The 12,947-nt window shown below is 51.5% G+C and overlaps 2 protein-coding genes and 1 long non-coding RNA gene across 3 annotated transcripts; 1 reads left to right on the top strand and 2 right to left on the bottom strand.

Annotated features, from left to right (window-relative positions):
• Positions 1–1,318: 1,318 nt before the first annotated feature.
• On the bottom strand, positions 1,319–3,990 carry LOC146436952 (uncharacterized). The gene is made up of 2 exons (XR_014852785.1): positions 3,450–3,990; positions 1,319–2,663 (listed from the first exon to the last, which is right to left on the bottom strand). It is a non-coding gene; the product is annotated as an uncharacterized LOC146436952 (long non-coding RNA).
• A 606-nt stretch (positions 3,991–4,596) lies between these two features.
• LOC146436951 (mas-related G-protein coupled receptor member B5-like) lies at positions 4,597–7,059 on the top strand. The gene is made up of 3 exons (XM_085063860.1): positions 4,597–4,635; positions 6,334–6,529; positions 6,731–7,059. The coding sequence occupies exons 1-3, from the start codon at positions 4,597–4,599 to the stop codon at positions 7,057–7,059; spliced, it is 564 nt and encodes a 187-aa protein (XP_084919986.1).
• A 2,274-nt stretch (positions 7,060–9,333) lies between these two features.
• Positions 9,334–10,729, bottom strand: LOC146436950 (proto-oncogene Mas-like). Its single transcript, XM_085063859.1, is given in 2 exon segments — positions 9,334–9,940; positions 10,674–10,729. Coding segments are annotated over 2 exon segments (663 nt in total).
• Between the last annotated feature and the right edge of the window lie 2,218 nt (positions 10,730–12,947).

Below are 12,947 nucleotides of genomic sequence, written 5' to 3'. Positions count from 1 at the left end.
AGAGCCTTTGTTCTGGGCTCTTCAGATGTCTCTCCAAACTCTCCTATCCCCTATGTAACCCCAAATAAAGCTGAAGAGACCTCATCTCGTCCCCTCGCCTGAGTCGACTTCCAGAAGCCCAAATTCATCTCCTGTGTTGCTCAAAACAGCCCTTCTCCCCACTGAATGAACTTTCCTGTGGCATTTAAAGCACTTCTAGTCATGACTTCAGAAGTAGCCGCCGCACTGAAACATCCCCTGGGCTCAAGAAAGCACAACTGACCCAAGAATTACCATTTTTCCTCTGTAATGTAGACTCTAACAGCCCAAGGGAAGGGCAGCAAAGAGTTCCTTGCAGCCAGGTTATCAGCACTTAGAGCCAACATTAGTTACTGCTAATGTCCTTAATGATGCAATGGAAGGTATTAGACACCAGATTTTGGATGTTGTGTTCCCCTTTCCAGCCCTGCCCCAGCAGCTCCTCCTCCTCCTCCTAAGTCTGGGGATCTCTTGTGGTTGTTTTTACCACCCCTTTGCCTGCAGCAAGACCTTCCCCTAGACCAGATTGCTCCAAACCTCATCCACCCTGGCTTGGAACACTGCCAGGGACCCTAGGGCAGGCAGAGCATCTCTGGGATCCTGTGCCAGGGCCTCAGCACCCTCACAGAAAAGAATTCCTTCCCAATATTCCATCTAACCCTGTTCTCTGGCAGTATGAAGCCATTTCCCCTATTCCCATCACTGCAGGCCATTGTCCAAAGTGCCTCTCCAGTTCCTGGAGCCCCTGTAGGCACCAGATGGGGCTCTAAGGTCTCTCTGAAGCCTTCCCTTCTCCAGGCTGAACACCCCCAGCCCAGTGATCTCAGTGAAGTGACAGGGAGATGTATGATGCCCTGTGGAGCCTGTGGTGACAAACAGAGGTGTCACCCGGCTCCTGGAAGGTGGTGGCTGTGCTGAGGAGCACAGAATCTCCCTCCCTTTGCAGCTGCATCATCTGAGCTTGCTGTGGGAGAGGCCAAAACAATGGGAGAGGAAAAATTTCTGAAGGAAAGGTGTTCTTTGCCCCTGGCTCACAACACTAAAAATAAAATACATTGGGGAAGTTTTTTGCTGTGCCGCTCAGAGAGCAGCTGGGAAGGGAATGCTGAGCCCCTGGGCCATCCTGCCCATGCCGGCTGTGCCGCTGCCATCCCAGCTCTGGGCACTCGGGATCATGTTTGCTGCAGGGAGCACAAGCCATGCCTGTGTCCCCTCCCTCCCTCCCTCCACCCCCATTCCCAGCTGGCAGCAGGAGCCAGAGGAAGGCAGCAAGCACTGGCAGACGGGGTGAAGGCAGCTCAGGGTTCAGGATGCTGTTTATTGATATCACACTGCAGTGGGATGCAGGAACCAGGTGCCAGGGGGATTTTGGGATCACAGCCATGTGGGGCACAATCCCTTTGGGGGGAAAATGTTCTAGGACCTGGGAGGGAGGAGGAAAGCCATGCTGCAATGTGCTCCCTGTGGAGCATCCCTCCCACATGCCCCTGCTTGCTTCTTCTGCAGGAATAGAGTGTGGGAGGGAGATGCTGTGGATATTTATTAATCAGCTGGCTCAAGGAAACCCTCCGCCTCTGTCCCAGGGTCTCTCAGCTGGGCAGTGGGAAGGATCAACAGGCTCAGACCACCGTGTCTGTGGTGGCATCTTTTTAGTTGGCAGAGTTGTCTTCTGTCTCTTCAAAAACCCTCTTGAAGTATTCCCTTAGGGACCCCATGGAGCAATTCCTCCAACACCTCCCCACCAGGAAGTAGATGAAGGGTTTGCTGGTGCTGTTGATGCAGTTGAGCAGGAAAAAAACCTGGGAGGACACAACAATGTAGCCAAGCTGCTGCAGGAAATTCACGAGGCTGAGAGGGAGAGTGAGGAGCACAGTGAGGAAGATAACAATGTCACGCTTCTTGAGTTGCTGCTGCTGGGAGCCACATTTGGCCTTAATGAAGTCAGTCGATCTGGAAATGATGTTGGGTGCAGCAAAGAGGAGCAGGATGATGGTGAACATGGAGATGAGAGCCACCCGACATTGCTCTTGTTTCTGTGATGGGCACAGGAAAGTCACCATGGCGATGACAATGATGAGAGCTAAGAAGGCACAGGATTGGACAGAGACTATCCCCCACACCAGGCGCTCGGGAAGGTGGCAGCAGGGCTGGCAGAACTTAGACATGCCCATCACCATGCTGGGGTCTGTCAGCAGCCACAGCCCACAGTAGCAGGAGAACAACGACAACGGTAAAAGGAACCTCAAGTACACCAGAGGCATGATAATGGAGCAGGACACATCCTCCACCAGGAAGAGCAGAGCAGTGGGGACTGCGAAGAGGAGGAAGAGGAAATCAAAGGCAGCCAGGGCAAAGATGATGACACTAGTGCGTTTCAGTCTGAGGAGCCAGAGGACAGCCCCATTCCCAGCCAGTCCACAAAGGCAGATGAGCAGTGTGACACTGTGTATGGCCACGTCGGACGTATTTATCTCACATGGATCATCTCCTTCAGTGGGTGAGGCCGGAGAGGGGGTGACAGTGCTCACCTCCATGGATGGATGCTGGGCAGGCAGTGGGATGTGGCCCCTGGCTGTGGTCAGAGTGGATGGGGAGTCACTGCTTGGAGAATCCTGGGATGGACCATGCAGCTCCTCAGCAGCTCCCTGCAGTGGGAAGGATTCAGTGGAGAGAAGTGAGATGTGAAGGGGAGGAGGGCATTGGAAATAGTGGGGTGGGAGAGGGAGGTGGGAGGGTTAGGTTGTTTGGCAGGAGAATGATAAAGAACACAGAGAATAAAAATTTTCATCTTCCCTGAAGCTGCTGAAAGACCAGCTGGACAAAAAGATAAAAGGATGCAAAGGAGCATGGACAGAGAACTGGTTCTGCATGTCCGGAACCAGTGGAGAAGCAGATAAGGAGGCCTCCAGCGGTTTTGGGAAAAGTTTTGTAACAAGAAGCAACAGCACATGGCCAAAGGAAAAGTTCAAGGCAAGGTCACCTTTAATATCACAGCATTCAGTGAATACAACCACCAGAGACCTCTCTTAATGAACCTGCAGGATCATTAAAGGACTCCCAGGAGCAGGTGGATGCATGGAAAATAGTTCTAGGAAAGTGATGCTTATGTATTAGAAAAGAAACAAGTTTTTATGATTTTGAATGGTTATAATGGATAAAAGCCCTCTTGAAAAGTCTCTTCACACACAGAAAAAGGAGAGATCCTTCCATACGAACTGCACAGATAAAGAATTCCCACTTCCTAATGTGTTCCATTGTGTTAAAAAGTTTTTTCCATCTGATTTCAATACCAAGATACAGAAGGGAAGCTCAGGGCAGAGGAGGGAGGAGCTGGGGAGGACACTGCTGTCACTGGGAGAGGGTGGCAGGAACAGAGCAGCTGCTGGAGGAGAGGCAGGTGGGGTAGGGAGGAAGGCAAACATTGCACTGACCTGTTGAGTGTGGGTCAGCAGCAGACAAAGGGTGTCTGTACAGATCAGTGGCAGTTCCCAGCATCTTTTGCTCCTTTTGGATCCATATCCTAATGCAGATCCTCCCAGGTCAGTAACATGAAGGAGAAAGTGCCCAGATCCCCAGGAGGTCCCCACTCCTGTCCCACTGGCTCCTCTCTGTGCCCTGTCGCAGTTTTGCTTCCCAAGACTGGGTGGAGTCACAGGGGAGTTGGAAACTTCAGCTTTGGCTACGTAAGAGTTTCACTTCCTTTTTTTTTTTTTTTTTTTTTGCTGCAAAGGAAGTGGCTTTTTTGAAAAGCTCCACCGGATCTGTGTGAATGGCTCTTCATTTCCTGTTGATTAGAAACACTCCTTCCCTGCAGAATGACCCATTCTCCAGCTGCTGTCCCTTTCGTCTCCCTACAGGTTTCTACTATTCCTCGTTTCTCTTCCCTGAGGGGTCATGGTCCCTCCAGCAGCAGATGGATGCTGGTGGTGCTGGTGGCACTGGAATGCTTGCTGTGCAGGCAGTGCTGGAGAGGCAGCTTGGTGCTTCTCAGAAACAACTCCCTTTTTGGGAAGTGCTCTGGGACCATTGCCAAAACCTTCCCTGGACTCAGAGGAGCACAACTGAGACAAGAATTCCCCTTTTTTGTCATTCTGCTGTAGGCACACTCTGTCCAATGGAAAGACAGCAAAGAGTTGCTTGCAGACAGGTTATCAGCAGTTAGACCTCACATTAATTACTGCCAATCCCCTTAATGATGCAATAAAATTTATAAGAGATCAGATTTTGGAGTGCTGTTATCCCCCTATCAGCCCTTCCCCGGAGCTCATCCTCCTCCTCAGTCCTGTGAGCACTTGTGGTTGTTTTTACTGATCCCACCCCTTCACCAGCAGCAACACCTTCCAAAAGTCCAGGTTGCTCCAAATGCCAATCAACCTGGCCTTGGACACTTCCAGGGATCCTGGGGCAGCCACAGCTTCTCTGGACAACCTGTGCCTCAGCACCCTCACAGGGAAGGATTTCTCCCTAATACCACATCTGAACCCTCCGTCTGTCATTGGGAAGCCATTCCCCCTTGTCCTGTCCCTCCAGGCCCTTGTCCAAAGTCCCTCTCCAGCTCTCCTGGAGCCCCTTTAGCTCATGGATCATGAACTGTTTGCACTGGAAAGGAGTGGCCCAGTGAGGGGATGTGAGATTCCATAGCTGGGGACACAAACACAGTGTCAGCGAGGAAGAGCGGAGGCAGTTCTGCTCCCAGGGTCTCCACACACACCAGATTCCAGCAGGAGCATCCCAGCTCCCAGACACATATCAGTCTGGGTAGGAATCATCTCATTTCAGCTTTCTAGGAATTCTGTGGAATTCATTGTAGGCTGCTGTCTGACTCCCAAGGGAGTGTAGAAGATGAGTCGAATGAAACCTCTAACTTTCTAATGGTTAAAGCAAAGAGAGCAGCATTGATTCACCTCTTCTCAGAAAAAAATGACATTTCTGAAATGTTAAACATCTCTCCACTGTATGCCTGTGCTCCAGCTCACACACAAAATTCCTTACTGCATGAATACTCTTGGAAACTGAATGGTTAAAGTCACATAATATTGAAGTTGTGGTATACAAGTAGCAAAACAACATTTGAACCAGGAATCAAATTTTGTAGTGCAGGGTCCTAGGGATTCACCCCAAGAAGGAGAGGGGGCAAGTTCAGGCAGTTCAGAAGACAAGATTTCAGGATTGGGGTTGCTTTAAAATGAAAGAGGAACTTGACACAGAGACAAACTGCTTTCCCACAGGTCTCATTGCTGAGGCTCTCTCCTGTTACTCATTTCCTGGACAAAGTCAAGAGCAGATTAGAAGCAGAGCTCTGATCCCAGCAAGGGCTCTGAAATAGTTCCCTGTTTGTGAGAGCCCTGGAGAACATGATCCAGCAGGGACAAAAGGGGGCCTGGGACAGACCCCTCCCTGGACACTGCCCAGGCTCACCCAGCAGACTTCTCTCCCCTTTCCCAAATGAGCATTCCAGGGAAGCTCTTGAAGATCCTGACCCAGGGACAGCAGCTGGTGTGTGTGAGGCAATGTGAACCCACAGTGTGTCTGCTCCAGTAAAATTCTCCAGGCTGTGAAAGTAAAGGTCAGACTCTTCTCTTTCAATGTAACCAATGTCCCCCTCATTGAGGTGGGGCATGCTGACTGATTTTGGCAGGGGAATATTGGTCTGTAGGGTATTAAAGCACTAAATATTTTGGGGAAAGGGGGGAATATTGAAACGAGAGTCCTGCTGAAGGAATCCAGGAGCTCAGTGATATCAAGTGACACCTGAGAATTCAGGTCAGATCCACCACAATGACACTTGCTCTGATATCTCCACAGCCAATCCTTTAATTCTCCAACTGTTTTCCTCCTCCAGCTCTGTCCTGATCAAAGCCAGGAAGGAGGTATCTCCCTGGCTTTTGTGCCAGGCAGTCATACCCATCTCCCACATCCTGCTAGCAATCTGTCCTGTCCCTTGCCTCTCCCTGTACTGCTCCACATGGAAGCTGGGGGTGGGAAAAGATGGGAAAAGCCACGTGTGAGGGACAGCAGTGTTGGTAAAGTGTGTGTGTTTGTCACCCCTCCAGCTGTGTGAGGGGAAGGAGAAGCAGCAGAGGTGTCACAATGAGCACATTGTCCCCTGCCACACAGACAGACAGACAGCCCTCCCTGCTGGAGCCAGCCCGGTGGGAAAGTCTCCAACGGGAGCTGGAATGAGGACAAGCACTCCAGCTGCACTGAGTGTGACAACAGCCACTCCAGCAGAGTCCCTGTCACGCTGCTCCTGTGCCTGTGTGCAATGGTGGGGAACGGGGCTGTCCTCTGGCTCCTCGGCTTCCGCACCCACAGGAACCCATCACCATCTGCATCCTCAGCCTGGCCATCGCTGACTTCACCTTCCTGCTCTTCATCACCATCGCCCTGGGGATATTTTATGTCCCAGAGAGCTTCTGCCACCAGCTGGGCTCACGGGGTGTGACAGCCGGGCTGAACGTCACCATCCTCTTCTCTTTCACTGCCCGGGTCTACTCTCTGACAGCCCTCAGTGCTGGGACAGCTCTCTTTGTCCTCCCTGTGTCCTGCTGGCCCTGCCACCGCTCCCAGCGCTTCCCGGTGCTCCTGTGTGCTCTGCTCTGGCTCCTCTCCTTCCTGCTCACCGTCACCCCCTATTTCTGCCCTTTGGTGCTGGTGGCCTTGGTGCTGAGCTACCTCTTCTCAGTGCTCACCCTGATCTGTTCTGCTCTAGCCCTGCTGGCCAGGCTCCTGTGCTGCTCATGGAAACAGCCCCCACGGAAGCTCTGTGCCCTGGTCCTGCTGCCTGTCACCTTCTTTCCCTTCTTCACTGCTGATTTTGGGTTCTGGCTCTTGCTGAGAGCCTTTGACCTCTCTGTCTTTGCCCTCAGCACCTCTGTCCTGCTCGCCTGTGCCAACAGCAGTGCCCACCCTCTGATTTACTTCCTGGCTGGGATCTGTGCAAAGGAATTCAACTCTAACTCTGTTAGAGTTGCCTTCCAGAGGGCTTTTGAGGATGTGCCAGAGCTCCAGAATAGGGACAACACAGTGGAATCATCATAAAGTGGAATCCTCATGAAATAGAATCACTGTGAAATAGAATCATAAAACATCCTGTGTTTGAAGGGACTCACGAGGATCACAGAGTTCAGCTCCTGGCCCTGCACCATCCTGGCCATCCCAACAATCCCTCCCTGTGCCTGAGAGTGCTGTCCAAATGCCCCCGGAGCTCTGTCAGGCTGGTGCTGTGTGCAGCAGGGGAACTCTTGCCTGGGGTGAATTCTGGATGATGTGAGGAATCATCATGGGAAGGTTTGGGTTGGAAGGAAACTTACAGATCATCACATTCTAACCCTTTCTCCATGGGCAGGGAAACCCTCGAAAGCTTTTGCTTTGAAATCTTTGCTTTGAATCTTTCCTATTCAACAGGTCTGAGCTTTCTCTGCCTCAGAAATGAGCTTCCCTCCCCTGTGGAATAATAAAATTGAGTCACCAAGAATCAGACCTTTTGCAAGTGGATTTTCTTGGTGTGTTTGCTTAAAAACAGCATGCAGGTGGATAAGAAATCTTGGCACAGCAGTGCAGAACAATTCCTGGGTGATTCCTGTCCACCTCAAGCAGGTCCTGACACATGGGAAGATCATGAGGAGACTTCACATTGAGCTTTGTTGCCCAGGCAAGTGGGCAGGTGTTTGAGATTGCCTCTGGAAGACTTTCCCTGAAATGCACACTGAGTTTGGGGCTGTGGGCTGTGTTGTGAGTTGGAGAAGGAAGGTCTTTAAGGATCCTTCCAACCTAAACCATTCCATGATTCCATGGAAAACAGGAAACTCACATAGGGAGTGGCCTAGGTGACACTGGAGACAAGGAAGGTGCTTGGGAGTAGAGAAAGTATGTGGAAGGACAATGGTCCTTCTGCACTTGCCTTGGGAGAAATTCCCTGGCTGAGTTGTTCTTTCCCGGAGAAGAAGTTTTACCTTGGGAAGTTTCTACTTTCCAATGGGTAGGAAAACAAGAGACAGGGAGAGAAAACACTCTGAGATGTGGAAGTCACTGTATTCTGTTAATTATCAACAACTCTGTGAATAAATGATTCTTAGATATTCAACCGCATTGTGTGTCTCCAAAGCATGACTCACCAGCCAAGGCTTTCACTTCCCTTTCCAGAAGCAGTGGCACATTGCTTTCCCCTGGATTTGAGGCAGTGGGAAAAGGGGGGAGAACTTCCCCCGAGTAAGAGATGTGTCTGCTGCCCATATCTCTCTCAGGAGGGATGAGGAGCTCTTGGCACTGTCAACATCATTCCAAACATTGCAGGCACGTGCCATAGGAAGAGCTCTGGTATGAGACAGGAACCTGCCCTCTTCACACATGGCAGAGGCTTTAGGGTGGGAAAAACTAAGGAAATGAGCAATTTTTGGACACTGTTCATCAGGGACATGCTCTGCAGCAAAGGCCAGATATTGTTTATTGAACAGATTTGGGGTCAGCATTATCACATGGTAAAAACCCAAAAGTAATACATCTAAATCTAATTCAGGTTTCATAACAAAGTGAAAAAGATTAGTATAACCTGGATTTTGGCTGAAGCTGCTGTGCAGAGTTGCTGTTCAGCTCCTCCTGGGAATGGCCAGGTTCAGGATGGAGGTGGTGAAAGGCTTCCTTGGACATTGATGCTGTGGAACCAGGGGATGGCCTCATTCTGCAGAACAGCAGCATAACCCCCTGATTTCTGTACAATTAAATGGCCCAAGCATCTGGTGATGTGAATTTCCACATTTCAAGCTCTTTTTGGTCAAAGGCACCAGAATTCTGTGGAATTCACCATCGTCCCTGCACTTTATCCAGAATGATTTAATTCTGGAATGAAAGAATGTGACAAATTCCCACTTAAAGAGTAAGAGAATGTTGCTGTCCCTCCCTTAGCTCTGCAGCCCTGCCTGGGGTCAGTTTGGTCTCTTCCCATCAGCAGGGAGTGCAGGGCTGGCTCTGTCAGACAGAATGGGAAGGATGCTCCGTGAGATCCTTACCTTTCTCCTGCCATCTAGAGGCCCCAGCCCTGCAGAGATTTGGGAAATCACTGCCGCCCCACGCTGGATGTGTCCCAAAGGCTTAACCTGTCACACTCTGTCCAGGCAGGAGAGCTCTCAAAACCCCATGAAACTCATCTGCTGAGCCAAAGGAGATGGAGTTTATTCCCTGGGGCTGAGGCAATGAGGGTCATTCATAGGGAATACAGGAACAGGACTGAGCTCAGAGCCATGTGCCCCCATGGTCTCATATTTGTGGGTATCTTTGAGGTGGCACATCTCCAGGTGCCTCGTGTCCAGCAGTGCCTCACAGAGCTGTCACCTCCACCACAGCAGTGTCCCCAGGGCCATGGCTGCCCTCCTCACTCCTGGCTTTCTCCTCAAACACCCTCCGCAGAGCGACTTTGACGGAGCGATGGAAGCGACGCCGCCGCCAGCTCCCCACCAGCACATAAATCACAGGGTTGAGGCTGCTGTTCAGCAATGCCAGCAGCTAGGAGGTGTTTTCAGGGAATAGCTCGCCAGAATCAGGAAGATAGAGGAAAACCTCCACACAGAAAGGGATGCCGCAGGTGAAGAAGAGCAGGACGTTGAGCAGGATGACAACAAAGAGTTTCCCTGGGTGTCTCCTCTGGGAGCCACAGCGGAGTTTGAGGAACAGGAGCAGGTTGGAAACCAACATCATGAGGGAAAAAACCACGGCAATGGCGAGGGCTACACCTGCAAGGATGGTCGCAGAGTCTTCAGTAAAGGTGTAGGTGACATAGAAGGAGGACACAAAAGCCCCGATGAGAACCCAGAGGGACCCACTGATGACACCCGAGAGGTGCCGGGGGCGGTGACAGCGATACCAGATGGGGCAGAGGATGGAGACACAGCGCTCCATGCTGAGGGCTGTCAGCAGCCCAAGGCTGCTCAGGTCAAACAGGTGGCATGGGAACCCAAGGACACTCACAAAATACCTATAGTTGTTGTAACGTGTGTCCTTCCTGTCCCTGACCCCGCCCCCCTGACCCCTTCTGACTGGATGTGAGTCAGGACCGCCTCCCATCCCTAGAGATAAAAACCCCAGCCAGAGCCGGAACGGGCCTCTTCGGTTCTGGGCTCGTATGGAACCTGTACCCTCCCTCGCCTTCCCTTCCCCTTCCCCAGTCTCCCCACTCCTCCCCTGTTTTCCTCAATAAAAACACCATGGAGACCAGGAACCAAACAGCTGCCTTTCTAAACCTGTGACGCTTCTACAAGAACCGCGTCTGACCAGCCCCACAGCTCGTGGCCATGGAATGACCATCCTGCGTGTTCCGGTTCTGGGGCAGCCCTCCCCCCACAGCAGGGGAGAGCTGCTTTCAGGTTCTGCACTACTGCATATAGTGATCAATAAAATGAAACAAAGTTGTGCAAAATATTGCTACAGTCATAAAAGCCAGTATAAGCAGGAGCAACAGGAGGAGCAGGCAGAAGTCAGCTACAGCCAGATTTAGGATGTTGACAGTGAAAGGGTTCTTCTTCATGTGGAAGCCCAGGAACCACATGACCATCCCATTCCCCACCAGCCCACAGAGGGAAATTCCCAGGCAAACCCCAGCAAAGGCAATCAGTGTATATGGAATGCTTGAGCATTCACGTGTTATAAATTCCTCCCAGTACAGAGCTCCATAAATCGTATCATTCAGGGTGAAGTTTGTTGTGCTGGTCTCCTCCATGGTGAATGATCCTGTTCCCAGTGGCAGCCTTCTCTTTCTTCCACTACCTTCTAGGGAGAGATGGGGAACCAGAGGGAAATAAGGGCCATCAGCATTCCCAGCACTTCCCATCTGCTCACACAGCCCCACACCAGCCCCAGGAATAACCCCCACCCCTGCAGTGCCCAGGACAAACTCCCACCCTGTCTAGTCCTGTCCCTAGAAAGGAGGCATCACCCACTACTCCATCCCTGGACTCTTACCTCCTGTAGGAACAGCGCTGTCACAGGAACCCCAGGGGAAAAGGATCTGGTGGTGGCTGCTGGGACCACAGGCTCTGCTTCAGCCTCATCCCTTGTGCCTGGTGTGCAGCCCTTAGCCCAGAGATCACATCCCATGGTCAGAGCCTCCCCTCACAATCTCACCACATCAGTGACAGCTTCCCCTCACATGTCCCAGGGACAGAGATCTTGTCAGGAGGAGGTGGCCATTTCATCCCCTTCCTGTCTTCCTGCCATTCTCTGCTGTTGTCCCACCATGTGAGGGGCTTCTGGCTTTCACTGTGTGGTGATGGATGGTGGGGATCCATCAACACAGGAGGGGACATAAATCCTTCCCAGGGATAGAGGATGGCAGAGAGGTGAGAGAGATGAGAGAGACCTCCAAGAGTGAGAAATCCCTGATGTTCAGACCTGCAACAGCACAAGTTGCTCAGTGCCTCTAGTGACATGTATCTGGCGCTCAGAGACTTCTCCCAACTTCCTTCCTGAGAGACACTTCCAGGAGCTGCACCTTTCTCCATCTGTCTCTCAGGGATGGACCTTGAACTTGTGTTCTCTCCTTGTTTCAAGCCTTCCTCTTGCTCCAAATCCTGCAGCTCCCGGGTGGACACCCTGGAGAGACCATGGACCTTGTGCATTAACAAGGATATCTTTGGAGCACATCATTCTTGGGGATGACAAGCACAGGATACAACTCCAGAGGAGATGAAAAATGCATGAAAGAAGGGCAGAAAATAAGCAACAAAATGCCAGTCCCTGTGCTGTGAAAGGCTGAGGTTGTGTGGCAGGAACCACTTGGAGATAAGAGCACACTGGCAGCACCATGTACCCCACAAACCTAATCTCAGAGGAGACACATGCTCAGCAGGGGTAATTGGGCTGCTGATTGTGGTTAGATGGGATGTGATGAGAGGCTGTGGGCAAAGCCCTCGTGCAGTCCTGTGTCTGGGCACTGGTGATTTCCCACAGCAAGTGGACACAAGGCCAGTGCTTGTCCTCATGGCTGCTGCTCAGGGGCTCTGTTGGCACCCAAGGGGCAGGGACTGGGTTCACAATGAGGTCTGGCATTTCTGAGGGGTTCAGAAAACCCTGTAAAAGCTGAAAGGACCATAGTGGAGCAGGCTTTCCATGGACAGGATCTTCCCTCACCAGAGGAGTATTTTGAGCCAGGATTCACAGCATCTGAAGGGACATAACACTATCTGTGCTGTACTCTCCTTCTTCATTGTTTTAGACCCAGTAAATGGTGTTTAAAATTATAGAATTTGAGTGTCTGAATTAATAGGATCATTACAGATCAGCAGCTCCTCATGAAGAACTAGGGTGAGGAGAGGAAGGGGATGAAATGGCCACCTTCTCCTGGCAAGATCTCTGTCCCTGGGACATGTGAGGGGAAGCTGTCACTGATGTGGTGAGATTGTGAGGGGAGGCTCTGACCATGGGATGTGATCTCTGGGCTAAGGGCTGCACCCCAGGCATGAGGGATGAGGCTGAAGCAGAGCCAGTGGTCCCAGCAGCCATCCCCAAATCCTTTCTCCTGGGGCTCCTGTGACAGTGCTGTTCCTACAGGAGGTAGGAGTCCAGGGATGGAGTAGTGGCAGATGTCTCCTGTCCTTGTCCTGGGCACTGCAGGGGTGGGGGTTATTCCTGGGGCTGCTGTGGGGCTGTGTGAGCAGATGGGAAGTGCTGGGAATGCTGATGGACCTTATTTCCCTCTGGTTCCTAATCTCTCCCTAGCAAGTGGTGGGAAAAGGAGAAGACAAACACTGGGAACAGGATCATTCACCATGGAGGAGACTAGCACAACAAACTTCAACCAGAATGGATCTGTGGACTCGGAGGAATATCTCCCAGATCAATGCTCAAGCTTTCCCTACACACTGATTGCCTTTGCTGGGGTTGGCCTTGGGATTTCCCTCTGTGGGCTGGTGGGGAATGGGATGGTTGTGTGGGGAATG

The sequence above is a fragment of the Lichenostomus cassidix genome, chromosome 5 (assembly GCF_008360975.1).
Source record: "Lichenostomus cassidix isolate B80296 chromosome 5, HeHo_3.0, whole genome shotgun sequence".
Lineage (NCBI taxonomy): Eukaryota > Metazoa > Chordata > Aves > Passeriformes > Meliphagidae > Lichenostomus > Lichenostomus cassidix.
Note: the sequence above shows the minus strand (reverse complement) of the source record. Positions and strands in the feature narration are given on the sequence as shown.